The following is a 27,787-nucleotide window of genomic DNA, read 5'->3' on the forward strand; positions in this document are numbered from 1 at the left end:
AGGCCAGCACGACTTTATGGAGGCCTACTTCGAGCGCAAAGGCTCGGAGCGCCCTGTAGAACGGCGGGGGATCCCACGAGTGCGGCCTGGTGTTATCCATGGCGCAGAGGCCGAATGGTCTCAGGCTGCTGGCAAAATAAAAGCGGTTCATGAAACTCACTTTCTTGCCAGCAGCCTGGATATTTTTGACCACATAGGCCAGCCCCTGCGCCTTTATCAGCCGCACAACGTCCGGGACCCCCCTGCCTCCATCCAGGGTACCCTTCACCATCTGCACTCTTTTCAGCCTCTCCATTTTACTGCCCCAGACAAACCGAAATATAATTCGGGTCACTAGATTTGCGATGACCTTGTCTGGGGGAAGATCATTCCTACGTAGAGGAGTATCGGGAAGAGGATGGCCTTTACGACCAGCACCTTACCAGCCATCGTCAACGTCCTTGTGCTCCAGCCGTGGATCTTCTTTTGGACCTTCGATATGGCCTCCTCCCAGCTCCGGGTGCCCGTGTTGGTCCCGTCGATCGTGATCCCCAGAACCTTGATAAACGGCTTCACAGGGAACACGGTCAGCGGGCCCCGGCCAACAGGCCATGCCCTGGAGAGGTAGACCTCGCTCTTGGCCTTGTTGACAGCGGCCCCCGTCGCCCTGCAGAAGCCGTCCAGCAGTTCCTCGACCCTGGCCACGGACAGAGCGTCCGTGCAAACCACGGCCACGTCGTCCATATAGGCCAGGGCCTTCAGTTGCTCTCCGCCGGAACCCGGGAGATGGAAACCTGTCACCCGGACGTCCCGGCGGATCGCCTGCATGAACGGCTCCAAGCAGAGGACGTACAGCAGGGCCGACAGGGGACAACCCTGCCGGACCCCCGACCTGACCGGAAATGGTTTGGTCAGGTGGCGGTTCACAAGGACCCTGCTGCTTAGACCGCTGTAGATGATCTTAACCCACTTCCTCAGGCCAAGAGCGAGACCCATCCTCTCCATGACGAGCTGCAGGTATTCGTGGCCCACTCTGTCGAAGGCTTTCTCCTGGTCCAAGCTGATTAGGACCAGGGGAAGCCCTCTCTCGTTCGAGTAGGCCACGACATCCCTGAGCAGCATGGCGTTGTCGGCCGCCGATCTCCCCCGGGCACCACAGACCTGGTCGGGACCCACGACTTGAGGGAGTGGCCGCTGCAGCCGGAGCGTCAGTGCTTTGGCCAGTATCTTGTAGTCGGTGCACAGGAGGCTGACCGGCCGCCAGTTCCTCAGATCTTTTTGGTCTCCCTTCTTGTGAAGAAGGGAGAGGATACTCTTCTTCATAGAAGGGGCCAATCTGCCCTCTCTGTACATCGACCCCAAGACCTGGGCCAGATCTTCTTTAAGCACCTCCCAAAAGATCTTATAGAACTCAGCAGGGATCCCGTCGGGACCCGGTGTCCTTCCAGAGTTAAGACTCTTTATCACCTGGGAGAGTTCAGTGGTGGTGATCTCTGGATCTTCCTCCTCCTCCTCGTCCCCCTCATTGCGGGACTCCAACAGGGACAGAAAGTGATGGATCAGATTTTGATCCACCACCTTCTGATCGTACAACTCCCTGTAGAAATCCCGCACCACTGTCTCAACAGCCTCTCTGCCCTCCACCTCTTGCCCCGAGGAGTCGATCATGGAGGACATTGCAGGCCGCCTCTCCTTCGTTTTCTTGAAGAAGAAGCGGCTGCATTTCTCATCGTCCTCCATGATGCGGACCCTGGAAAGGACCTTGATCTTCTCTTGCTCCTCCCGATAGAGGGCGGAGAGACTCAGTTTGACCCGAGCCACCTCCTCAGCTAGGTCGAAGCCTCTGAGCTGTAAAAGACTCAGGCGCTGGAGGCGGGCGTTTAGATGGGAATATCTCGCCCGCCTCTCACGAGCTTTCCGTTTCCCCAGCTGAATGAAGTAGCCCTTGGTCCTTTTCTTCACCATCTCCCACCACTCTATGGGAGAATCAAAAAGGTCCTTCAGGGTCCTCCACTCCTCGAGGCATCTGCTAAGGGTCTTAATAACACGAGGGTCATCGAGCAGAGAGGTGTTGAGCTTCCAGACCCCAGGCCCCGACTCCCGTGTGCTCGGGATGAGCACCTCTGTCGTCAGGAGCCTGTGGTCTGAAAAGAAGACCGCCTCCGAAGACATGGCGGTCCTCTCCAGTGGCTTACTGAGGAGGATGAGATCTATCCTGGAGAAGGAGGAGCCAGAAGAACTCACCCAGGTGAACAAGGGGACCAGGTCCCGACCTGCGTCGCAGAGTTCAAAGTCCTCCACGAACGCAGCGAGGTCCCTGCTGGATCTATCGTTGCGGGGCTTACTCCGGTCTACATCCCTCAGAGCACAGTTGAAATCACCTGAAATGATAACTGGTAAGGTGCCGATCAGGAGCGGGCGTAGCTGAGGGAGAAAGAGGACTCTCTCTCTCTGGCTGGTGGGGGCATAGACATTGACCAGCCTCAATACAGCCCCCTTGTATTTAAAATCGAGGCTGGCCAGTCTGCCCGCCTCTATAACCTTAAATGTTTTAACCTCTATGAAGGGGTTTTTCAGGAGTACGGCAATCCCGTCCGCTCGGGACACGTTGGACCCCGACCAGAAAGATTCTCCTAGGGTCCAAGTGTCCCGGAGATCTTTATATTCCTTTTGGAACGGGATGCCGCACTCCTGCAAACAGATGACATCCGCCTTCATTCCAGCCAGAGAGTTTAAAACATCGGTCCTCTTTTTCACCTCAGCAATGCTCCTCACATTTATTGATATAATAATTAATGCCATGATGGCTGTGAGGGCAATTACCCGCTCCGTAACAATCATGTAAAGAAACCTTTCTCTTCCCCACTCCTCTCTTCTCCCTCACCTAGCTTAGCGCTAGCACCCATCATTTCAATCATTTGCCTCACCGCTTGATCCTCTAGGAAGACTATGGGGGGGGCTCGGCTCCCGCCACCCGGTAAGGCTGGCGAAACTCCACTGGGCTCAGGGCCCGTGGTGCTGGAGGTTCTCCCAGGTTCCTTTGTGGCCGAGGCCCGACGAGCAGATGGCAGGGCAGAGGCTTTGTGTACAACTGGGGAGAAAACTGTGTAGACCCCGCTAGTTGTTCTTTTCACTAATGGTGGGGGAGGGGGTGGTCTCTCCCTTCCCGGCTGTCTGCCGCCGCAGGCCTCCTCCCCCAGCGCCAGTGACCTTGCCATTACATCCCTGAGGTCTTTAAGGGAAAGGACACTGGCGCCGACTCTCGTCTCCTGAGGACCTGCGGCTCTCCAACTACTGCCGGGAGGGCATACCTGACCCCTCCCCTGGGAGAGTCTCAGTTGTGGGGCAGGAGGAATGTTATTTCTAGGGGGCCTCTCATCCACCAGGCTGCCCACTCGGGGCAGTGGAGAAGGCCCACTGCTCTCCTCTCCGGAGTCAGAGTGGGGCGTATAGAAATTTGAGGGAGAGGTCTCTGCAGCGGGGGAGGAGCTGGCAGGGGGGGGAGAATCTGCAGAGTGGATCCTTTTATTCACCCCCCCTACCCATGCTCCTCTTCTTTACTCTCCTCCTCTTCCCCGCTACCACTGTCCACTCCCCCTCTGCCTCCACTTCTGACCCAGAGTCAGAGAGGGAGCCTATGAGGCTCCTGAGGATTGTTTCCTCTCTACCCCCATCTTGGGGTATCACCTTTGGAGGAGCCTCCACTTGATTCTCTCTCTCTCCACCACCCCCGAGGGCCCGCGCCCTATTTGCATAGGAGGAGGGGCAATTCCTGAAGAGATGCCCTCCCCCACCGCACAGGTTGCAGGCCCTCTCCTGCTTGCAGGCCCTGGTCAGATGTTCTCCGCCGCAGACCTTGCACTTAACAACAGTGCAGGCTGCGGCTAAATGACCCAGGGCCCCGCAGTTCCTGCATAATTTGGGCATGCCATGGTAGAAGACAAGCCCCCTATTTTCTCCTAATACCACGGTGCTCGGCAGATGGCGTACTCCGCCGATGGCGGCCACTTCCACCTGCAGTCGCACCTGCCACCGCCGAGCACCGGTCCAGACCCCGTCCTCATCATTAACTCTCCTGCTTTCAGACAGGATCTCGCAGTGTCTCCTCAGCCATACCTCTACATCATACTCTGCCACTGCTTCATTATAGAACTGAATAGTTACTATTTTTATCTCTCTATCTGTCAGGGCTTCGACCACAAAGTCACTCAGGGGCATACTATCTTTTTTTTCTCTATACAGATCCCAAAAACTCTCCAGCACTTGAGGGTTCTTAAAACTCACCTCAAACACGTCCCTAGGTCCAGGCAGTTTAACCACACAGTTCAGCTCAGAAGGGGCAAAGCCCAGGCCCCTCTGCAGCACGGACCTGCTGAACTCCAGCCGGGTGAGGGCCGCGGTCTCGGCTCCAGCCTCACGGCTGAAGCGCACCGCATTATGGCGCCTCACACCGGCGGTTCGCTGGGCCATGCTGCGCTTTCCTACCTGGGAGAAGGGTCCAGAGGCTCTCAATCCGGAGGTCGGGGCAAGTCCACCTGGCTGGGGAGCAGCTTCCACCTCCGGGGCTCTTGCAGGGAGCGGGCCTTGCGGGGAGAAGTCCGGGCCGTGGAGAAGCAGATGAAAAACAGACCATTCTATAAGTTGCATGCAATTGCATATTGAGTTATTTCTGTTTTCCTTATAGGAAGAGAGACGTGTCACTGAACCGGGGAGAAGGCACAGGAGACCATAGCAACAGACTTCAACTGTTCAATAGCTATTCAACAGTGTTCAGTAACTTTTCACAATAAAGACACCTGCTTGTACATTTAACTGATTGCCTCAGATTCTTATTCTTTTCAATCTGTCTTTAGCCTCAGGTGCAATTCTACTGGTATAGCTATTAATAACAGTGCAGAGCAGTATATTAAATAATGCATATTCCTCTCACATCAGTGACCTGGTTGAGGCCACAGGGCAAGCTTTTGCTTTTACTTTCTTTTCTCTAAGAAGGCTCTTCCCATTTGGTAATGGTTTTCTTTCTTTTTTAGGGAACCAGGGTTATGATAATAACTGATCGATATATGTATACGGTTGTACTTGGAAGTTTTTTCAAATGTTATTGTCATGCATAGTTTATCAAAGTACAGCTTACACTTCATACAATGGTAAATAACATTTGGCATTTTTTCTATGAATACTTGTTAAGACAACTACTGTATACTCACATACACCAGAGTTTCATAGGGGAAGAAATGTTAGTTATTCCATTTTTGTTTCTGAAATATTGCAACAATTTAACAGGAAACGGGCTGAAATAATATCTACCCAAACATAAATTAAACATTTCAACAGTCCTCAAAGACACGGATATAGTAATATAGTAAATCTGTAATATGTGTGGTTCATCGACCATCAGCATCATAATTTAACCTTGCAGATTGTTGCAAGAAATGTATGGGAATTTGTCACTGTTTCATCCCACATATCCCGCAATTCACAAGCTCACCACCCGAGGTCGTCATCGCCCGAATACTAAGCCTTCACATTCCCCAGCGATCAGCCACTTTCCTCGGCACCATGTGTGCTTGTTCTATCTTCCTCAAACACCCATTGGACCTGCACTCTCCTTCACTGCCCTCTGCTCTGTCGCTATCTGTCGCTGTTTCTAACTGCAAGTTTGATTAATTGCTCGTGATTTCGGGAAAAGGTGTTAACAAGGACTAGTTGCAAGTCTATCCTTAAACACACTGTTTAACCATAACTAAATACTACAATTGATATTAATAGTACAGAATTATAAATCCCGCATGTTTTGTTAATGTTGATGTTGATGTTGACGTTGCTTACGTCTAGGTAGTTACATTTTGGGCATTTGTAAGTTATGTAAAAATACTTTTATGATGCTAATCAATTGCTTGAATAAGGCAAATGGTGTATTCTTTGGTGTAGATTGTGGATTACAGAAGTTTGTTTGTTTGTATACACCACACCCATAAAAGTAATACAAAATTGAAATTTCTTATTTTATTTTGTATGCAAGCTATATTTTGTTGTGCGACCAATGTGCACATGCACACAGTTTAGAGTGCATATTGCATGTGAGGGCTGGGTTTTTCTACAACAACAAGCCCTATTGGCTTTCAATGGGGTGTAGCACAGCCTGACCTCGTTCTGTAATTCTGGAAATAGTTCTGGAAATTATGAGCATTCATTGGCTAAATGGTCATATGACAAAAGTCTGCGCAATCTGAACACACCCTATACCTTACGTTTACTGAGGGGGAGTTTAGGGATAGGCTTTTTAAAAAGCAAATACACAAATCATCATAAAATGTAGGGTAATAATAGTTCAAGCCCAAACAAACACATTCCAAATAAAACAAGTCCAAAAACACGCAACACGTTAAAAAAGAATCCCAAATCTGCAGGAAATTCGCAGACTTGGCAACTGTGCGGTACTTATTTTATGTAACCTAGTGGTTAAATATGGTACCACCCTGTCTATCATTCAAAAAGTGCCTTATTCTGCAGAATTCTGCACGAGGAAGAGAAATCTGCATGAGAAGGCAAGTTTCACAATTGTGAAAATGCAGATTTCTGGAGGGACTAATCAGTACCGTGCAGAGGACAGTAAAAGGACAGTGGCTAGGCTAGGGGGGTTGTCATTGAATTGCCCACTGGGGTAGTGTGAGGTGGAAGTGCTGCTGAATTTTTGACCAGGGCGGGAGCGGTGTGCATACAGCGAGCTTCTGCAGGCACTCATTGAGAGAAAGGGCACTTCTGGAAGGAGGATCGGGGGTGAATTTGGGCCAGAAAGGCAGGGATTACCTTGATGCCAGAAGCTGTAAATGGTGACAAAGTGCAGAGGATGAATATGGAGTGCTTTAGTTTTTGCATAGCCAATTATATTATAGTATTATTATTACAGAATTTCTGGCTCCCGAGGACCGTGTTATATTAGGCTATAGGTGTCATTAAAATAAAATCATACATCCTTAAAGGCTGGGCTCCTTAATACAACAACATGTGTTCCTGGTACTGCCCCCATCAGCTCAGTGTGCCTGAATTCAGTCATGCAATGGGAGGCTGCCTGGCCTCCCCACAAGCAGACCCTTCACGAGCTGCACGATAAGATCAGGAAGCAGAGCCAGATTTCAATTATCTAGTCAATATAAGAGCCCCTCAGTCACACTCAACCACTGATTGTTTCCACTACAGCCCCGAATATAAAACAAAACATAAAGTGCAATTCCATTAAAAAAGGGTGGACATCCAGCCTGCGATTTCTCAATGCCAGATCATTGTTTTATCAAGTGGGCTGTAATTCAGGGGAAAAGCAGTCAACATCAGCTCATAACGACCCAGAGGTGTCTGTGGCCGCCCCTGAAACTTGTTGTAGTACCTTTTTCTAACAACAGGTGGCAACAAGAAATCATAAAAGAGTAAAAGCAGAACGGAGCACAAGAAAGTTTACAAACGAGAGGAGGCCATTTGACCCATGGAGTGATGCTGGAAGTTTCTGAAAGGCAACTGAAGAATGGAAAAGCACAGGCAGTGATAGTGCTCTTTAGAGACCAGTGTGTGTGGGGTTAGGAAGGGCTGGGTGAGGAAAGGTTGGAATTGTTTAGTCTTGTTGGCACCCAGAGTGTGTCCATGCAACAGCAGAAGAGGAAACTGGTTCCTCAAAGCCTGGGACAATCCCTGCCCCCAGACCCCCACTTCTCACCTCCTCCAAGAGTGCTGTGTTTCAGTCCAGCTCACACCTGACCCATTTGAATTACTACGTCATTAATTTGTTATTTCATAAGGTGGTTGAACATTCCTTCTCAGTGTTCATCAGTGCGATGGCAAAGCATTAAACATGAAATTTAGATCATGAAAAAATGTATTATATCTCAATATAATGTAATATGTGTTAATAAAACAAAGGTAATGCCATGTTTTAAAATGTGAATCTGCTGTGGTTTCTGTTGTACATGAAAACCCACATGTATTGTGTGGTTTGACTGTATGCAAGAGTATGTGTAAGTGACATGTAAGATGATGCACATACCCTGCATCTAAATTAACACACACACACAGAGTGAAAATATTTATTTCGATATAGCTCCATCGTGCCGATGGTACTACCTCATCAGGCTTTTTAAATTAAGGGCATAGAGGAATGACAAATACCTGCTATTCTTGACAAGTTTCTATTTAATCTCAGCCATCATTTTGACTGGAAAGTGATCATCTGGCGCAATCTCAGCATCCCATGTGAGAAGGACTACAATAAATATACACTATTTCTAGACCCAACAGTTTATAGTTTGTTTTCTCAATGATAATGGTTTTCACATGGGTGTTAATTGAATCTCAATTTCTCTGCTGTCCAAAACACTGCCGTGGGGAAGATGGGACTCTGGATAAGGGCAGAAATGTAATAAAAAAAAGTCACTTGACCAATTGTTACTTCTGGGCACTTCCTTTGTCTTTACGTCAGAGGCCCTTTATTCTCAAAAGCAGACATTCCAGGTATTTTAGGTAATCTGTGTGTTTCCACAGGTATGTCACAAAGCGAGTGCGAAACATTCAATTATCACTCATGCATCAAGACCCCAGCCCCTTCTTGCTCTTCAAGTAGTTTCCTGAATAATACTGGCACAGTTCCTCATAGCTTGCAGAAGACTGCTTTTCCAGATTGCTAAGGATGTCAACAGATTCCACTGCACAGCAATCCTCCCCCTCCAGCCATGTCACTGTGTCATGGAAGTATGTTCTTCTGTGTCAATCGTATATTCTTCATGCATTCTCAGAAGAACAACTGGGCACTGAGTGAAAAAGTGAGGCTCATATAATAGAAGATCTCTCAAAAAATAGATTACTATAAAGTCAACATCCACCGAGATTGTACCAGATACAGTTCAGGCACAGCTGTGAATGATAGGAGTGAGACATCGCTTATATTTTATTTTGAATTCATTACTTGGTGCTAATTGGAGCCCATAGGTCATTGTCCCCCCGTTCAAAATCACGAGAAGTGTTTTTGTAATTATTATTTTATCCACATATTTTTGGGGGAAAACCTGGAAATATACATTAGTACTTATTTTTTGAGAGCTGTGAAACAATAATAATTAACCATGACTTATTTTTGGAGGACCAGGCAACAGACATAAGTAAGCCTAATGATTACTTTTTCAGAACGTCAGGAAAAAGACATAAGTAATCGTTACATTTCTTAGCAACCTTTTAATTTTTATAAATAACAGCATCAACAGAACACTAATCTTACTTAGCAGTGGATATTCTTTGAAAATACTGATCCAAACCGATGACAAATGTAATGACTGGTGGCGTGTTTTCAGTGTGAGTTGCACCAACTCTTTTTCTCCAAGTTTGCAAACCCCTCTGCAGGAAAGTAGCAATTTGAACTGTCAGACAGAGCAGCGAGATGTGACACAATGACACTTTTAATGTAACTCTCTTTTTCTTCACTGATGCTGTCCTCCTCAGTGTGTTGTAACAGTGCTGGGAACATGTAGTACTTGGCACCGTTAATTTTCAGTCATGCTTGCCACAGTTCTAATGACTTCTGGAATGCTTGTATGTGTTCCCAGTGTCCGAATAAATCACTGCCACCTCTTTGTAACTTCAAAATAAGTTGAAGACTGAAGTTGTCATATCTCACTTAGATTTTCTCATTAACCAACTGGTATTGTCACACACAGTTGCCAAATTAGACTGTTTCTCTACCAGAAAAATGTGAACCTCATTCTTGAGTTCATACACCTTTGTAAGCACTTAACAACAGCCACCGTACTTCAGTGTGAAACAGTCAATGAGTGTGCTCCACTCCTAATTCTGAGCATAACGCTTCCAAAAGCCTGCTGTTCAGCGAGCTTCCTTTAAGAACATAAGAAAGTTTACAAACGAGAGGAGGCCTTCCACCCATTGTTCTCGTTTGGTGTCCATTAGTATCTAAGTGATCAATGGATCCTATCTAGTGTATTTTTTAATGTTCAAATTTTCAGCTGGGGAGTTTGTTTCAGATTGTAACAACTCTCTGTGTGAAGAAGGGTCTCCTGTTTTCCGTCTTGAATGCCATGAAGCCCAATTTCCATTTGTGTCCCCAGGTCTATGTGTCCCTGGTGATCTAGAAAAGCTCCTATGGTTTGATGTGGTCAATGACCTTCATGATTTTGAAGATTGAATCAAGTCCCCACATAGTCTTCTCTGTTGTAGTTTGAAAAGGTTCAGTTCCCTCAGTCTCTCAGTAGGACATTCCCTTCAGACCTGGAATAAGTCTGGTTGCTTTCCTCTGAACTGCCTCTAGAGCAGCGATATCTTTCTTGAAGTGTGTTGCCCAGAACTGTACACAGTATTCTAAATTCGACAAGTTTGCTAACTATCCCAGAGTCCAGATCATTAATATAGATTAGAAAAAGCAAAGGCCCTAGTACTGATCCCTGTGGAACTCCACTAACAACCTCACTCCAGTTCAACTTCTCGTATCGACATCCTCCATTTCCTATACATCAACTATCTACTTACATTACCCTGAATGCCTACAGCTTCCAATTTGAAGATCAGTCTTTGGAACCTTATCCAAAGCTTTATGAAAATCGAAGTATCTCATATCATATGCTTTCACGTGATCTATATTTGCAGTTGCATGTTCAAAAAACACTAAAATATTAGTGAGACATGATCTGCATCGTCTAAACCCAATGTTGACTGTCTCAAGAATACGGTTTTCATTTAGATGCTCCTCTATTTTCTGTCTAATCATTTTTTCAAACATTTTACAGGTGATGCAGGTGAGACTGATTGGTCTGTAATTTTCTGGCTCAGTTTTGTCCCCTTTCTTGTGGATTGGTTTGACATTAGCAGTTTTCCAATCATTTGGCACATCCCCTGTTCTAAGTGTCATTTGGAATAGTTGTATTAGTGGCCTATAAATTAATTCCCCAATTTATTTAAGAACTGTTGGAAATATATCATCTGGCCCAGGTGATTTGTTTGTTTTTCATTCTGCTAGTCCCTTTAGTACCTCCTCCTCATTATTCCTGATCTCTCTTAGGGTTTGACTGGACTGATTTGACTGGGTAGTGTAAGTAGATGGAATATGAACTGGTTGATGTATAGGGAGCAGAGGATTTCGAGTTTAGAGTTTGACTGGTTGTTAACCTGTGGCATGTTATCTGTTTTTCTTGTGTAAAAACCTCTGTGAAATACTCATTTAGAACATTTGCCACATCTTGTTAGTTTTCCAAGATACTTCAATTTTTGCCCTTTATCTATTTCACTTCCTCCTTTATTGACCTCTTGCTGTTGTAGTATTGAAGAAAGCTCTTTGCATTAGTTTTAGCTCCAAGAGCTGTTTCTTTCTATTTCCCTCTTTGCTTTCCTGATCTCTTTCTTAAGATCTCTTTGCAGCTCAACATATTCTTTGTATTTTGTTTCGTCCCTATCCCTTTTGTACACACAATACAACATTTTCTATCTATTTGTTTTTCATACTTCATTTAAACCATTTTGGCCATTGTTTTTTGGTCCAAATTTCTCCTGGCCCTCAAGTTGTATATTCTTAAAATATAACCATCACTTTCAACTGAATCTGTATTTATTGTGCCCCAGTCTAAATCTTCTAAGTGTCACCTCATACCATCAAGGTTTGCTTTTCTAAAATTATAAACCATTGTTTTTGATTTGGTCCTTGTTTTTTGATAGTATTCCTCAAAGCTAACCATATTGTGATCACAGTTTGCCATTGGTTCTCTAACTAAATCTGACTCGATTGTGGTCATTTGAAAAAATCAAATCAATGCATGCTCTCTCTCTGGTTGGTTCCCTGACAAATTGAATTTGGAAACCTACTGTTTTCTATGTCAACCATTTCTTTTTCCATTTCTGTAGTCCCAACTGGGATCAGTCTATGTTTGGGAAATTGAAATCCCTTATTATAACATTGTACAATGTAACATATTTCTGAATATCTGAATTGGGTGGTCTGTAACACACTCCTACCACAAATCCTGCAGATCTTTTATTCAAAATCTTAACACACAAAAATTCAGTTTCTTCCTATTTGAGTTCTTCTGCCTCAATGTCATTTCTGACATGAAATGCTACCCCACCACCTCTTCGATTATTCCTGTCTCTCCTAAACTGTGTGTATCCTTTCAATTTGTATTCATCTCCATAATTTTCTGTAAGCCATGTTTCTGTCACTCCAACTCCTGGCATTGAGGCACAAACATTTCAGGACAGTCACCTGTCTGCTCCCCACACTCCCACCTGTGACAAAAATAACACTTTCAACACTTCTCAACACTTGGCCTTCTTTTTGTTGTTGGCCTCAAAGTGGCAACCCTCACCAGTTTCCTCCTCAGTTTGGAGGGATGGCCTGACCTAGGCAGTGTCTGGATGGTGCAATGCACCTTCCATTTCTTGATTATTGAGTAGATGTCAGAGACTGACATTTCTTTTCCCATTCTTCTGACCTGTGTTTTTCAATGATTTTACCCTGGACTTGCTTTGAAAGCTTCTTGGTCTTCATGGTTGAGCCTTTGATTCACTACCTGACTAAGGAACCTCATGAGATAGGCATTACTCTTGAAGAGCCACAGGTTTTTATTACAAGCAGCTGCAAGGAAGAGGTTCAAAAGGCAATCTCAAGAAAAGTCTTAGAGAAGTTACAATCTACAGGCACTTTTGTGCAGACCAGACAGGAGAGTCAAACCGGGGAGTATTAAGGCATACGTAAAGGTTTAATAGAAGGGGGGTTTGTACAATGTATCAAGCCCAAATTGCTGGGGAAAACTGGTTCTTATCAGACCCTGTTCTTCTAGGTATCAGGGTTGAACTATAGCACAGTACTGAAGCAGAGTGAGACAGTGACCTTGTTCACACAGGGAAAGAAATGCAATCTTCACTCTGAAATCACAAGAACCACTTTTACTGCACAGAAGCCATTCAACTCATTGTGTGCAGCTGTGCACAGCACAGAACACACTCACAATCATATTTAAATTTAATAATTCCTTCTACAACCTGCCATGTACTGACTAGGTTTGGGTATATTGGCCTTAGTATTTGCGAAACAGGAAGCTCGGAACAGCTGTGAGGCATGGTGCGGCCATCATGCACCACAGTGCCTTTCTGCTTCTCATTGCAGCTGACCCTCCGATTATTTAATTGAGCCATTAGGTGAATTAGCCAGGTGCTCTATGCTGGGCTGACGGGCTGCTGTGGAAGTGCCAGAGCTGGGCAGTGAGACAGGTCCTACCCTGGCCTGGCTGCTCTCAGCCCTAGGAAATTCCCAGCATGCTCCCTGCCAGTGTGTCTCTAGGACGCAGACAGAGAAAGACATTAAGAGCAGGGAGCAGGCCATCTGCAAATTCCCCCTAAGAGAGTCCCATCCCTGTGTGTCAGTGAGGATGTGTCTCAGCCTTCAAGCAGTAACAGAGTGTGGGACTGCTCAGGGAACTTTTCCTTTAGGGTGTGGATTATGTATTTATCTTTTGAAAACTCTGGCCCGATAGGGGCTCTATATGGAGAGCTTGACAACGAACAGTGCCCTCTAGACTCTCACGTGGCATTCGACACCCACAGTAAAGAGAGGGTGCGGTCCTTCTATGTTTTCTCCTTTCAACCTTAGAGTCGGTCAACAACAGTTTGCTATCTATTGTGTCGTGCTTCAGGGTCTGGAAAGTGCCACACCCCCTTCTCCCCATGCCACAAGGCTAGAATTGTCCAATATTGGTTCCACGAACATAACAGTGAATTCCACTTAGTGCAGTGGCCTGTCCAGTCACCAGATCTCAGTCCAATTGAGCATCTGTGGGATGAGATAGGAAGAGCTATTCGGAGCACAGATCCTGAAGAGTCCAAATAGTCAAGAGAGAGATGCATGGTCAATCAAAAGGAATTTAATACGAGCACACACTCACAGAATAAGTGTTCCAAGAGGCAATCTCAAGAATGGTCTGAGAGAAGTTGCAAAGTACATTAACTTTAATGCACACCAGACAGGAGAGAAAGACAACAGGGCCCACATGTCATGTGATGCTGGTGAAAACTGTCTCTTATCAGACCCTGTTCTTCTAGGTAGCAGGTATGAACTGTAGGGACAGAGAGACAGGGGGACACTGTCAGTCAGAGGGACAAATGGACAGAGGGGCAGATGGACAGAGACAGATGGACACTGCCACCTCAAGAGTCAAACACCCTGACACAGCACAGTTTTGATCTCTTTAATTTGTCATAAAAATACATGTTCTAGTTAAAATACAATATTAAAGATCAAGTTATATATTAAGATATATTATGTCATTATAGTTAATATTGTACAGCAGAAGAACAAATATAATAGAATATATACGGTGATTCACTATAATATATATGTATATCTGTATGCCTCTATATAAACAATCTTACAGCACTTCAATAGAAAGTACAGAGCAGTAATAATTTTGTAATTTCCATTAAATAAGGACAGGTAGTGTTGTGAGAGCAGTACCAGTGAGCCTGAAACATGTCCCCTGAGTCACTGGGTGAGAGTGAAGGTTTCTTTGGCAGGCTCAATGCAAGCAAGAGAGCAGAGAGGTGCAGTTCTCCAGCTGCTCCAGCCCCTCCACTGCCTGCAGCAGCTCCTCCACCTGCTCCTCCGGCAGCACAGCACCCGCGTTGGCACGGAACTTCCTGCGCAGGGCGTCGGCACTCAGCGGGTGGCGCCAGTGCCCATAGAAAGTGTCGCACCGCCCCTGCAGCACGGTGCCGTCCACCAAAGTGACATGGACCTCTGCATACATGCGGTCGAAGTTGGCAGGATTGTCGGGAGCGTGCTCCACTCGCACCAGGGACAGCAGGGTGTGCAGCTCGGGTCGCCGCCGGGCGGCGGGGGAGAAGGAGCTCGGCGTGACCTCCCCGTCTAGCAGGGCGGAGCAGGCGCTGAACTGGAAGGAGTGGCGTGCCTGGTGCTCGGACGTGGGGAAGGGCCGGTTGATGTACTTGGAAGGTGGCACACTGAGCAGGATTTCCTTCACGACACGGGGCGAGAGACTGCCACCCTGGGGGCCGACCAGCAGCTCACGCACTGAGCCAGCCGCCTCCGCCACCCAGTGCATGCCCAGGTGTGCAGGGAAGCTTTTGAAGGCCACGTCTTGATTTTCCAGGAGGAAGCACAGGTCCCTGTCCTCAGGAGGGTGCATTGGCTGTGGGACATAGTCCTCATAAAAGGCGCTGAAGCCGGCGACCCCAGGCAGAGCGTCCAGCACTAGGGCGTTGGCCTCCAGCCCACGAGACGCCAGCAACGCCGCCTCCAGACCCAGCCTGGCTGCATTGCCCAGATGCAGCGGCTTGGTCTGCGTGGCTGCGTTGGCCATGGGGGCACCTGCCAAGGAGGCTGCGATCGCCAGGGCGTGGCAGCACTGTGTGCGTTCCAGAGACAGTAGCCGCGCACAGGCTGCCGCACTGCCCAGGGTGCCCACCACGCTGGGGGGGTGGAACCTGCAGGGGAAGCAGAAGCAGAGAAGAGTCAGAGAGAGGGACACTCTGCTCAAAGAACAACCAGTTTTACAAACTGTTTACACAGTCAAACAGAGCCTGGCTCACTGCGCACTGCTTTGCACACCATCTCCAGCTCATTCTACACTTCCAGTCCCTGCCTCCTTCTCTCCTCTCTCCTCTCTCTCTCTCTCTCTCTCCGGGGGTCTCACCTCTTGGGAATGTTCTGTGCCTCATTGGAGAACCTCATCAGCCGGCCCTGGACCTCAATGCCCACATTGAAAGCCAACAGGAAGTCCAGCCCACTGGGTTTGCTGTAGCTGGGCAACATGTCACTGACAGCCAACAGGGCAGGAAGTACCGCCCCCGAGGGGTGGGTAGCTGGGTGCCAGGTGTCATCAAAGTCCATAGAGTGGGCCTGGGTGGGGAGAGAGATGGGAGAGAGAATGTTATAAGGGCATAAGAGACTGGTTTCACAAACAACACAAGGAAACTGCATGCTTCTCTCCCAGTGCCTTCATGCATTAAGTGTGATAGGGTGAGTGTAGTGGGGTGAGGGTGAGTGTATTAGAGTGTGGGGTGTGTGGAGTGTGCTGTGTCCAAGCGGCATCTCCTTACCGCCACGCCATTCACGAAGGCTGCCAGTGTCGGGGAGAGCCGGGTCTGACTGCGGCCGTATACAGCGCTGATGTCATCAAGGGCATACATGTGCTGCAAAGACAGTGGTGGTTAGTGTCCAGGCTGGGCACTCTAACCACACCCAGCTTAACCATCACCAGCCTCCACAGTCTGGACACAGATTGACGGGACTGTTAGTACGGGTCTGACTGAGGAACAGGTGGAAGTGCAGTGCAGTACAGTACAGTACAGTGTGGCTCACCTGGCAGTGCTGCAGGGCCAGTTGGAACACCTGTGTGGTGCTGCCCAGGAGTCCCACCCCCAGGCTGTCGAGCACCATCCTCTTACTGCGCTGCAGCAGGATGGTGGACAGCTGCTGGGGCACCACGCCCTGGATAAAGCTCCCGAAACTGCCCGTCACTGTGTCCTCTGACACTGACTTCTCCACCACTTCAGGACACACACACACACACAGAAAAAGGGGATTCTGATCAATTTACAAAATTGGTAAAAAAACAAAAACAGCTGAATGTATTAAGAACTGATGCAGTGGAGAGACAGAGCTGAGCGTTTTCTTTACCTTCCAGTGCAGATCTGTGCAGTCTGCGCACGGTGAAGACCTTCTTGGCCGATCTCTGAAAACAGGAGGAGACGCTCAGATGCTTAGAACAACTCACCTTTGGCATTCAACAGACACATGATCTTATCTGCTGCACATACAAGTGTACACCGCCCAATTAGAACAGGTCAAACGTCTCAGAAGATCTTTTGGAGATGAAACTTTAACTAGCTCTTTATCTTCTTTTGCTTATCCTGTGCTGCCTTTATTTCATATTCTGTCCCTAACAAAGCATTCTGGAACTCATTCAGTCTCTCTTTGTCAGTTAAGTCAGACAACCACATCTGTAACACAGGGGATGTACAGCATGAAAGAAATGTAAATAAATATGTATCATTCTCATTATAACAAAGGAAACAGTCAGTTTCGTCTAATACAGCTTGTGTTAAGCTTGTGATCAAGAACAAATAATGCTAAAACAACAACAAAACTTAAACAAACTTCACTGTTGTAGTATATTTATACATATATTGTTAATATTATTATTATTATTTATTTCTTAGCAGAGGCCCTTGTCTTCTGATGTTTCCAAATAGTTAAATCTGTAGTATGTATACTCGTAATTGACATCACATTTGTTTTATATGAAATATCCCTCAGTTCTCAGACAGTTCTAACCAAGCTCTTGAACTATTGCAGTCAAGGCATGTGTCTGTCTGTGCTTACCTGCAGTGTGGAGAGCATGCTGTGAGTGAGCAGTGTCTCTATGATCGTCTCTCTCAGGTGAGATCCTGAACTCCTAATACTCTCCCCAGACCTCCTGCAGGTCTTATACACCTCACTTGCAGATGAGCTGGGCAGGAACTTCACCAAAACACCCCTTTTCCCTCGAGGTCATATGCAAATCAATGTATTTTTCTAGTGGGAATTTCTCAAAATCTCAGAAATGAGTTTCGTAATCGAGTGGAGGATGATGTCATTCCATTGTCAGGTGGATTGGGAACTCATTGCATGGGACGATGGTCAGGGAAGTTTTCAGACTCCTCCTGCCACCCCACCCCCTGCTGTCCCAAGGACACACATGCTATAAAAAATACACTGCCAATACACTCACAGTGCAGTACATCAGGACTCCTGCCAGGTAAATACCACACTTGCTTCAATATCTTAACATGTTTTTAATGAATCATGCATGATAATATTATAATAATAATATATTGATTTGTGAACTATTTTTGTATGTATTATATTGCATTTTGTGAAGTGACGTTTGATTTTCTTTCGATATTGTCTTATTATGGTATTTAATAATTCATTTTCTGCTGTACAGTGTGCTAACTGAGGAGGTTGTGCAATGGTGAAGCCAATAAAGCCAACTAGAGTTAAAAATATGAATGAAACCAATACAAATAGACAGTATGTATATAATAAATAGTATGCTTAAGTTATTAAGTCTGTACCATTGCCCAAGGCAACACACATTTGATCAAACTATAATGCAAGACACTATATTTATATAACATAGCAAGGTGTGACATCACTACAGAAAATACTTACATAGCCTATAACTAAAGTAATATTCTTAAAAAAATAGAAAATTGTATAACGAAATGTATGAGTTACCAATTGGGACTTGTTGTAGCAACATTTTTAAAACAATAATTCAGTCTCTTATTCCCCATTTCTGTGGACACGCAGGTTGTTTATTAACTTTAAAGGGAAACTTACCATGCTCTAGGTCCAAGTGACAACTGTGCTGTGGAGTTTGTATTCAGATACTCAGTGTCTGTGCCTCTGTTGTACCACTCTGTCCTGTATCTCTCCATGCTGTTGCTCTCACCTGTATCCCTCACTCTGTACTTCATTCTCCACTAAACATACAGTGTGATGAGTGGGGAGACAGTACAGGCATTTGAAATATATATTCAAGGTTTCTTGTATTTCCTCAGGTCTGGAAACGTCTTGAACCAAAAAGCAGGGAAACCAAGAGCAATACCTGCAATGTAATGCAATATAATTGAGACATGGTTGTTCATGAGGTTTAATTTAATCTGTTAGTTAAGGTTGGGACTCTGGCTACTCCTCCAGCCCTGAAAATAGCCAGAATCCAAATGCCAGAAAACTTTGCCCAATCATTTCAGTTTAGCCAGTAGAAACTCCCCCACCATTCCCCATTCCCCATCCCAATGCTATTTAAAGTGTTTTCTCACCTGTCTGTATTTCCACTGTTTAGGATGGTAGACTAAGAGCCCTGTTACAGCAGAGGGATAGGGTTCACCTGCTGTGAGTTCAGTGCTCTGTTTTCTCTCTCAGCAGATACACACAGACAGACAGACAGACAAACAGACCACATGGGGCATTCAGACGGTTTCCCTGCCAGTTTCTATGGAGAGCCAGGCGTCCTGGGGCTACTGGCCAATGGGATCAGTGCTTTCCTCGTCCTCCTGCAGAACTTCAACAGTGCACGGACTGGAGTGGCACCGCTTGGCGTGGAGAACATCCTGGCTGGTATGCCCCCCCCATCCGCACTGCCACACTGCAGCAACACTTTAGTCTATCAAGTTCTCCTAGAAAGACTCAGGCTTTGATATTCATCTACAGATCTCTGATAAAGCTGAAGTAGGAGTAGATTCAGGTTCAGCCAGTATTGTAACAATGCAATTCAACATTTCTCAGGTAATGTCCCTAGAAAGCAAAAACAATTCAGGCTTATCTTTTCCCTTGAAGAGCCAGTGCAGCTCTTACTGCTAGAGAGGCCTGTTTGGTTCCTTTTTGACCTTCAACATTCTTACACAGAATATCAACAGTTATCAGCCTCTAAAGATGAGAGATTTATTGAGAGAACTTTCTACCTCTTAAGATGAACCCCTGACTATTCTCTGACCCCTGACCTGCCTCCTGTCCACAGGTGTGCACATCATCCTGATTGGTGGCGTGTCTCAGCTGGTGGCCGGCCTGCTCTCCTTCCGCAAGTACGACCACCTGAGCGGGACTTCTTTCATCGCCTATGCAGCGCTCTGGGGCAGCTATGGAGCCACCCGCATCGTCCTGGGCGCCAACCCACCACTGAGCAACTTCACAGTTAGCACCCCAGGGCTGGGCATCGGCTCGGGCTCAGAGAGCAATCTGTCTCTGGGGAGCCCTATCTTCACACCCTTCCCTATCAGCCAGTCTGCCATCGCGGGTCTGGTCCCCTACATCTGCATCTCCTTCATCCTGGCCTTCTGCTCAGCCACGGTCAACTACATCATGCCCTTTGTTTTCAGCGCCATCACACTCACGCTGGTGTTCGAGGCAGTGGGGCTGGTGGGGGGCTGGGCACTGGTGGTGTCGGGTGTCATGGAGCTGGTGATCCTGGCATGCAGTTTGTATGGGGCGGCCGCTCTGCTGCTGAAGGGTGTCACCCAGAGGTACGTGCTCAGTGGTTTCGGGAGCCCTCTGTTCAATGTTCTGCTGCTGGGCACGGCCAATGGCAGTAGCTCTCAGAGCCTAGGTGACGAGAAGAAGAAGAACACCAAGTATGCTGAACCCATGGCTCTGGGTTTCCTCTGTGACACTGTGTCACCCTTCGTCTTTGCCTTCTACTGCTTTGGCTATGTGCCCTCCTTCTCTGTGGGTGTCATCTGGGTCTCCATCGTCTCCCTGGCACAGCTTCTCTCCAGCTTCTACGCCTACCTCCGCCAGGACTGCTACCACGCCACCAAGTTCATGTTGCACTGCACCTACTGGCTGGTGAAGGCATGGGAGGAGTTTGTGCTGTCGGTGCTGATTGGTCGCCAGCATGAGACAGCTGTTGCCAGCGCCCGGGAGGGGATGGTCGGAGACTGGTTCTTCCTGGCGTCTGCCATCGTGCTCTGCCTGATGTCTCTGAACAGAGACATCCTTGAGCTGGCCCACAATGCTCTCTTCCTGCTGCTGACCATCGCCACTGTCCCCCAGATCCCTCTCCGGGCTTACTATATCTTCTTCGGGGTGGCCTGCTGCCTGTTTCTTGCCCTGTCCCTCTACGGCACCTTCGCCCGGCTCATTAACACCATAGCGGAGAAAGCTCTGATCCCCGTCGGGCCCCAGCTTCTCTCCACCGACAGGCTGAAGAGCGCTCTGGGCTTCCTCAAGCGTTGCTGGGTGAAACCCCAAGACCTGCCACCTAGCACAGTCTCACAACTGCCCGATGTCCTCTTCTACCTCACCAATGGGGTTGCAGCCCTCTCTGCTGTCCACAACAGCCACTCCTCCTCCACATTCCTACATCTCTCCCTGCCCTGGGTGTTGGTCTCTGGGGCCATCATGCAGGCTTATGTAAGCAGGCTGCAGGCCCAGGGAGGGCGAAGGTTCGGGCCCGTCATCGCCTTCTCTTACGCTGCCATCTGGGCTACCTGGACCTGGTACCGGTTTGCAGGTAAGTAGCAAATTGAGCTTGTGGGTATCAGTAAAATATCGTTAATTAATTGTTCATTGTCATTCACAGACAGGCCTGTCTTGGGTAATAAGATGCATGTTGTTCTCAGGTTTTTTGCTTGATGTGACTCCGGCTTCAGCACAGGGCTTCACAGCTGGTGCCATTGCCTTCCTGATTGTGAACGGCTTCCTCATGCTCACTGGTGAGTCAACCCAACCTAGCAATTGTTTATTTTGGGCTTCATTGCACTTGACAAAGCTTTGTCTCAGTTTCGATTTGCTATTCTGTCCCTGGCTCAGATTATGACATGGAGTGCTACTTCAAATTGGCATTTGAAGCCTGGGTGTTCTTGGCTGTAGAAGCATGTATGTAATTTACCATCATAAATTAATACATTGTCAAATAAATCCTTCAATCTTTACTGCACATTCACATCGCTTAATGCCTTCCTGTTCTGTCTGAATGAAAACAGTGAACTGGTTCCACAAGCCAGAGAATCAATGAATTGAACCTCTTGCCAGGGCTGTAGTGTAGTGTCTGTTCCGGTCTCTGACGGGCTCCTCTATTTCCCGTCACTCCCCGTGTGTAGCTGCCTATGGGAACCTGGTGCTGCTTGCCCTGACTGCTCTGATGGAGGTCCTCTTGGTGTGTTTCCTCCTCTCCACTCTGGACAAGCTGCCCTACAAGCTGGAGAGTAAGATATTCCCCACCTGCAATACAATAAAAAATAAATGATGTATATAGTGTCTTTCTTGTGTCACAACAGTGGTTTAATGTAGAGTGATGCTGCTGTTGTGTGCGACAGTCTGGGGAATATCTGTGTTTGATGCCAGTGTAGACCTTGCCCAGCTGAGAGTTTGAACACAACACAAAAGGATGGGCTTGGCAAGACCAGGCCTGACTATCTGTACTGTCCTCAAACCGCTGGGTTTCTTATTGCAGTTGCCATGCTGGCGATATTCTCCTTCGTGTGTCTCTACGGCATGCTGGCCTCTCTGGCCAACGCCATCTTCTCAAAGGACCTGCTGCCCCTGGGGCCCCCAGTGCTGAAGGTGAGAATTGTTTTTCATTATTACTAAATAGCAGCTCTCATGTGTGAGTGAGAGTGCATCCTTGGTCAAAAACACAGATGAACACTGCTTAGGGAAGTGCAGACTTAACCATGAAAAGGATAGGCCCCTCTCCTGGGTCTGCCAGGATATTGCATCAATTCATTCAATCATTTCTCATATCTCCCAGGTTCTGCAGAAGAGGACAGAGGAGATGCCCCCTGCGCCCTGCCCCCTGGCCAATTCCCGGCTGACCAGCGGGCTGCTGACCATTGCCAAGCTGCTGGACACCGGCCGGGTCTGTGGTATTCCCACTGACACGGTGTACGCCCTGGCTGCCTCCTGCCGCCACCCCGAGGCCATAGAGAGGATCTACAACATCAAGGTAAGGCCCAGCAAGCTGCCATGGGTGATAAAAACACAGGCACTACATTCTACTCGGACAGACAGCAATATAATTTCAAAGGCGACTACCTATACAAATATGTATTTAAATGCATACCTTATACCTGTGTGCTTCTGAAGATAGTGCAGATGCTATATTGCTACAATCTTTAATACAGAGCCCGGATTTTTACAACTTTCAGAAAGTTTTTCTCAAATGTGTCGGGATGGAAATAATTTGTCCATACTTGGCGGCTGTCACTGACAAGTCACCCACCCTGCCTCTGGGATTCTGCTCCTTAGGACCGCCCAGCGGAGAAGCCCATCTGCATCTGCATCTCAAACCTGCAGCAGCTGGTCACTGCCCAGCCCCCTTTCAGCCCCCTGCTGTGGGAGTTCATGAGGAACGTTTACCCCGGGGGCATCAGCTGTATCGTGCAGAAGGGACAGTGGCTCGTCCAGCTGGGTGAGTGGGGGGGCCCTGAGACATGAAAACGGGGCTGCGCAACGGCTGGTGTGTCATAGGAGATGATGTCTTATAAAATAATAACAATTATTTTATTTACCACATGCCTTTATACAAGATTAGTTAACAAGAGGACTTTGTAGATGTTAAGATTAATAGATAAACAGAAGCCAGGGCTGTGAGGAGTCACCTGCCCTCCAGTACTGACAGTCCGCTTTCTGTGGATGCAGGTGTGGGTCCCGCCTATGACCGCGTGGGTACCGAGGAGAGCATCATGATCCGCGTGCCCGACCACACGGTGACCGCACACTTGTGTGACATGACTGGCCCGCTGGCCATCACGTCCGCCAACCCCAGCGGCGAGCCAGACAGCACACACCATGATATGGTCATCACGTGAGTGTCACTGTGGAACGCCCATGTGTCTCTACTCACCATGATATTGTGGTACTGGGAAACTTAGATGGCCTGAAATGTATGTTTTATAATTCAGTATGATGTTGATTTCAGCTTTGTCGGGATATTACTGAAAATCTGTAACTGTGGCTGTTTCTCACGCACAATTGGAGGCAGAATCCTGATTTGCCTAATCCTGATCTTGTTGTCCAGGCGTCTGGGACACAAATTAAATGGAGTTCTGTGTGACGGAGAGTCCAGCGAGGTCGTGGCATCAACAGTCGTCAACTGCCTGAAAATTGATGAAGGTAAAGTATAGTCAGCTATTCACACCGAAAAACACCATCACAGAGGAACACTGCCTTCATTTTATACGTCCTTGTCATTATAAGCCTGGAGAAATACATTTATATTACTTTTAAAAATATAGTTTATTATGTCACAAGAAAAGTAAATTTCTTTACTTGTGCCTGTAATATATTTTCACTCTACTTTAAAAGTGTATCTCCTAACCATTTTAATACATTTTTAATATACTTACTTTTACTTTACTTCATGTTGTAAATATTAGTTTTTCATATTGACACTGAATCAGACTCTCTGAGATACTGTCTCACAACACTTTTCACACATCACCAACAACAGCTGACAGACTGTGCTGACGCACTGAGCAGGATGTCATTGCCGCTTTCCGTTCCCAGGCACCATCACCATTGTGAGAGAAGGCTGTGTCCCAGCCATCAGAGTCAGGCAGATTTTTGAGAGGGTGAAGAGCAGCATGGCATGAGCACATGATCCCACCTCAGTGAGTGTCTGAAACCCACAGGTCTACTGGCAGGTCTGGGATGAACCGGACTGAGCAGCGTCATAGCTCTGCAATGAAGATTCCACTCAAACAATGAAGAAACACATACAAATGTTAACACTTTACAATAGTGAAGTGATGAGTGAGTGCACATGAACACATGGACATCATAAAATGAATGCAAAGCTATGAAATAAAGCAATTCACTTTGTTGATATTAAGTTTTTTGCAAGAAAATTCCGTTCCACTTAAAACAATGCGTATTTTACTAGTGTCTTCATGTGCCCATTGTGTGACTGTTTCTTAGCATATTCACTGTATATTTGGGTACAATATTCATTATTATTTATTTTACACCAGGTGTCTAAGATCTGAAATAAATGTATTAGATATTGTGTTAGCTATTTATTTAAATTTAATGTGCAGTATAGGAAATTGTCAGGTTTTATTATTGTGTATCTGAACTTCAGTTTTCAAGATTTTTAACATGACAAATAAAACATTACACTGAATTTGATGTTTTAATCCAACATTTTATTTAAACAATCAAGGTATTATTACTTTTCCTTCGACTTCATTTTGATGAAAACCACACCCAACAAAAAAAATTGATTGAATCACAGATCTGGAAATGTCTTTTATTTGTGCTCAGTATCAACAAAGGGTAAGATTAGGCCATAAACACAGTGGTCTTGAAAGATCAAATTATAGACTGAGGTAATTGAATTAAATGAGTGATGTATATAATATTGCAACAGTTTGTATCTTAAACTGTCTTGGGTTCAAGACAAATTAACATGTGGACGGTGACACTTGAATTAGAACAGCTCTTTTATTACCAACCACTACTCCCACTGCTCTACATGAGCTGCAGGCTGTGATTGAGAAGAGAAAGGGAGGAGGGGTGTGACAGCCACTATCCTGCACAGCCAGGGTGCACAGGCAAGGTACACACAGAGGGATGAGAGCGACGCTTAAAAGTCCCGTGTAGGGCTGTCCTCTTCACAGGATGCTCCGCTTTGGCATAATGAGGTTGCAGCTCTGGAGTATATTCACTGGATGTATTTGAAACCACATACTACCATACTAGATGTAATACATACCAACATTTCAGTAGTATACTCATATTCATATTGGACATAGTATATGAAATTGCAGTATGGTAAAAGTACCTGGATGGCTTGCTACATTCGTCAAAATATGCGGTACACAACCAGAGCTCAATACAATGAATACTGCATCCCATCATGCTTCGTGTCTGTCACGTGAGATCACATGACATATATAGTACACTGAATCATCTTCATACTGCGTACTGCATTACTTACTAGTCAGAAAATCAGTATGTATCATGCAGTATGCACTTATGGAGTATGTAGTATGTAGTATGTAGTAAGATAGTTTTACGAATACAGCCAGTGAAATGGCTCCAGCCTCCACGGTAAACAGCCGACTTTGAGCTTCCAAGGTATGGGAGGGCAGTTGAGCACCAGAGAATCACGGTGCCCACTGCCCCTCCAGAATAGGGAGGTCCTTATAGTAGGAGATTCTTAGAGGTGTAGATCACACAGTGTGTTCTAGTGATAAGGAGACCCGCATGGTATCTCGCCAGCCTGCTGCTCTAGTATGCACCTGAGAAGACAAATACTGTTAAGTCTTGCGAATTATAAATCAATGAAATCTTTGCAGGAGTGGCAGCACTACCCATCGCCACCAGAAGGGGAGGAGAAGTAGCGACTCTACTCCGAGGCTCTCCCAGATTACTGAGCTCCTCACCCTATCCCAAAGGGTGAGTCCAGCAAGTATTTAAAGTACTTAAACTCCTCCACTAAAGGCAGCTGCTCCCCCTAACCTGGAGCGGGCAAGAACCATAGCCACAGACTTGGAGGTGCTGATTCTCATCCCAACTGCTTCACACTCGGCAGCGAAACGCTCGAGTGCGTGTCGGAGATCACAGTCGGATGGGGCAAGAAGCACATCATCATCTGCAAACAGCAGAGATGCCACCTCCAAGCCCCCAAACTGGATACTCTCTCTACCTCGGCTGCGCCTTGATATCCTGTCCATGTAAAGACATGTAGACTGGATTAGCTCAGGTTCAGATCGGGGAGGCTGTTCCTCCCAATCACCCCCCTCCAAGTATCTCCATCGTTCCCTACGTGAGCGTTGAAGTCCCCTAATAAGACTACAGAGTCGGTAGGCTGCACCCTATCGAGCACCATGCCCACCTTCTCCAAGAAGGCTGAATACTCAGAACTGCTGTTCGGCGCATATGCGCAGACAACAGTCAAAGTTTTCCTCTCTGAGACACGAAGCCTCATCGAAGTGACCCTCTTGTCTACAAGGACAAACTCCAACTGTGCGGCATCCTTCCATCCGGCAGTGTTCACGTATTCCATGCAATTCTACAGTGTATACAAAAGGCTTGAATCCCAGTACTTTTCCTTGAGCCTACGCCATCTGCTTCTTCTGTGCTGGATCCACCGCTTCCGTCCGGTGGTCTTTTAGCAATTTGTAAATCACAATGTCAGGAAATCTTTCAATGCTGGTTCGCTGCATGGAATGGAGCAATACAGCCTTACTTGCCTTGCCAATCTTGCAGCGAACAAGTGACATAAAACGAATTAATAATAAGTGGATGGTTCGTGCAGCACACAGAAAAGGTGTATTTCTCAAAATTATGTTATAGGTAATGGAGGTTGATGAAAGAGTTCAATAGCTGATCGTTCAAAAGGTGTGATCGTTGTGGGGCTTCGGTAAGAATGCACAATTCTCATTCATTCCAAACAGTGTCCCTTTATTGCATCACTAGCACTGTATCCAAAACGGTGTCTTCAGTAATTGTAATATTAAGTTTGATGAATATGTATGTGTGGTTCTACAAAGAAATAACTTATTTCCTTCATTAACATGCGAATCAATTTATAACTTTTTTGAAATGCGTTTTTCTGGATTTTTTTGTTGTTATTCTGTCTCTCACTGTTAAAATACACCTACAATTAAAATTATAGACTGATCATTTCTTTGTCAGTGGGCAAATGTACAAAATCAGCATGGGATCAAATACTTTTTTCCCTCACTGTATATAAGGGCATGGTGATGGGTTAGAGTTCGAGTAGAGTGGGAGTTTAATGGAGAGAAATGTCTGTGTTCAGAGAGAATCTGAGGGAAAATGGGGAAAGAGAAGTACCTCTGTGCCAGATTAATAAATCACAGTTTTTGTTTTGGAAAAACTCCATCTTGAGCGCTTTATTTCATTAGCAATCTTTAAAAAGGCGAGGTCGCTACAGTATTTTGCCTGCTGGGAACTTTCATTACACAATGAAGCTGGTTTCAGTTATTGTCAAAACCATAGATATAGAATTCTAGATCGACACTGTAGCATTGTCAGTGCTTTATTAAATAATTACATCCATTATTTTTTAAAATATAATATAAATCTATGATGCACAATTATTACCTCCCCTAGCAGCCCAGCAGCCCCCCTATAAGGACTGGTGTTCAGTCAAAACATCCTACCCGTCAAATTGTCCTACTTAATGCTAATGCGCATGCGTACATGGTCTTTTCGTCATTTTTGTTAGGATTTTGCGTGAGGTATTACATGCATTTTTTTTGTTAAATGGTTACTATATTTAAACTTAATTTTTAAAGCATA

General features: G+C 46.3%; 2 protein-coding genes across 3 annotated transcripts; one reads left to right on the forward strand and one right to left on the reverse strand.

Moving 5' to 3' along the window:
* Positions 1-13,944: 13,944 nt before the first annotated feature.
* Positions 13,945-17,444, reverse strand: LOC136711776 (cis-aconitate decarboxylase-like). The gene is made up of 6 exons (XM_066688234.1): positions 17,357-17,444; positions 16,652-16,706; positions 16,334-16,521; positions 16,072-16,164; positions 15,666-15,871; positions 13,945-15,456 (listed from the first exon to the last, which is right to left on the reverse strand). The coding sequence occupies exons 1-6, from the start codon at positions 17,372-17,374 to the stop codon at positions 14,529-14,531; spliced, it is 1,488 nt and encodes a 495-aa protein (XP_066544331.1). The 5' UTR covers positions 17,375-17,444; the 3' UTR covers positions 13,945-14,528.
* Positions 17,445-18,910: 1,466 nt separating this feature from the next.
* Positions 18,911-25,854, forward strand: LOC136711799 (uncharacterized). 2 transcript variants are annotated; one of them, XM_066688271.1, is made up of 11 exons: positions 18,911-19,138; positions 19,539-21,029; positions 21,139-21,231; positions 21,619-21,723; positions 21,972-22,081; positions 22,269-22,463; positions 22,766-22,928; positions 23,159-23,324; positions 23,538-23,632; positions 24,026-24,129; positions 25,819-25,854. In XM_066688271.1, the coding sequence occupies exons 1-10, from the start codon at positions 18,982-18,984 to the stop codon at positions 24,109-24,111; spliced, it is 2,661 nt and encodes an 886-aa protein (XP_066544368.1). In that variant the 5' UTR covers positions 18,911-18,981; the 3' UTR covers positions 24,112-24,129; positions 25,819-25,854. The 2 variants fall into 2 exon arrangements, with proteins under 2 accessions (XP_066544368.1, XP_066544367.1); XM_066688270.1 differs by lacking the exon at positions 25,819-25,854 and having other exon boundaries at positions 24,026-24,611.
* Positions 25,855-27,787: the final 1,933 nt, after the last annotated feature.

The sequence above is a fragment of the Amia ocellicauda genome, chromosome 16, assembly GCF_036373705.1.
Source record: "Amia ocellicauda isolate fAmiCal2 chromosome 16, fAmiCal2.hap1, whole genome shotgun sequence".
In the NCBI taxonomy this organism is placed as follows: Eukaryota; Metazoa; Chordata; class Actinopteri; order Amiiformes; family Amiidae; genus Amia; species Amia ocellicauda.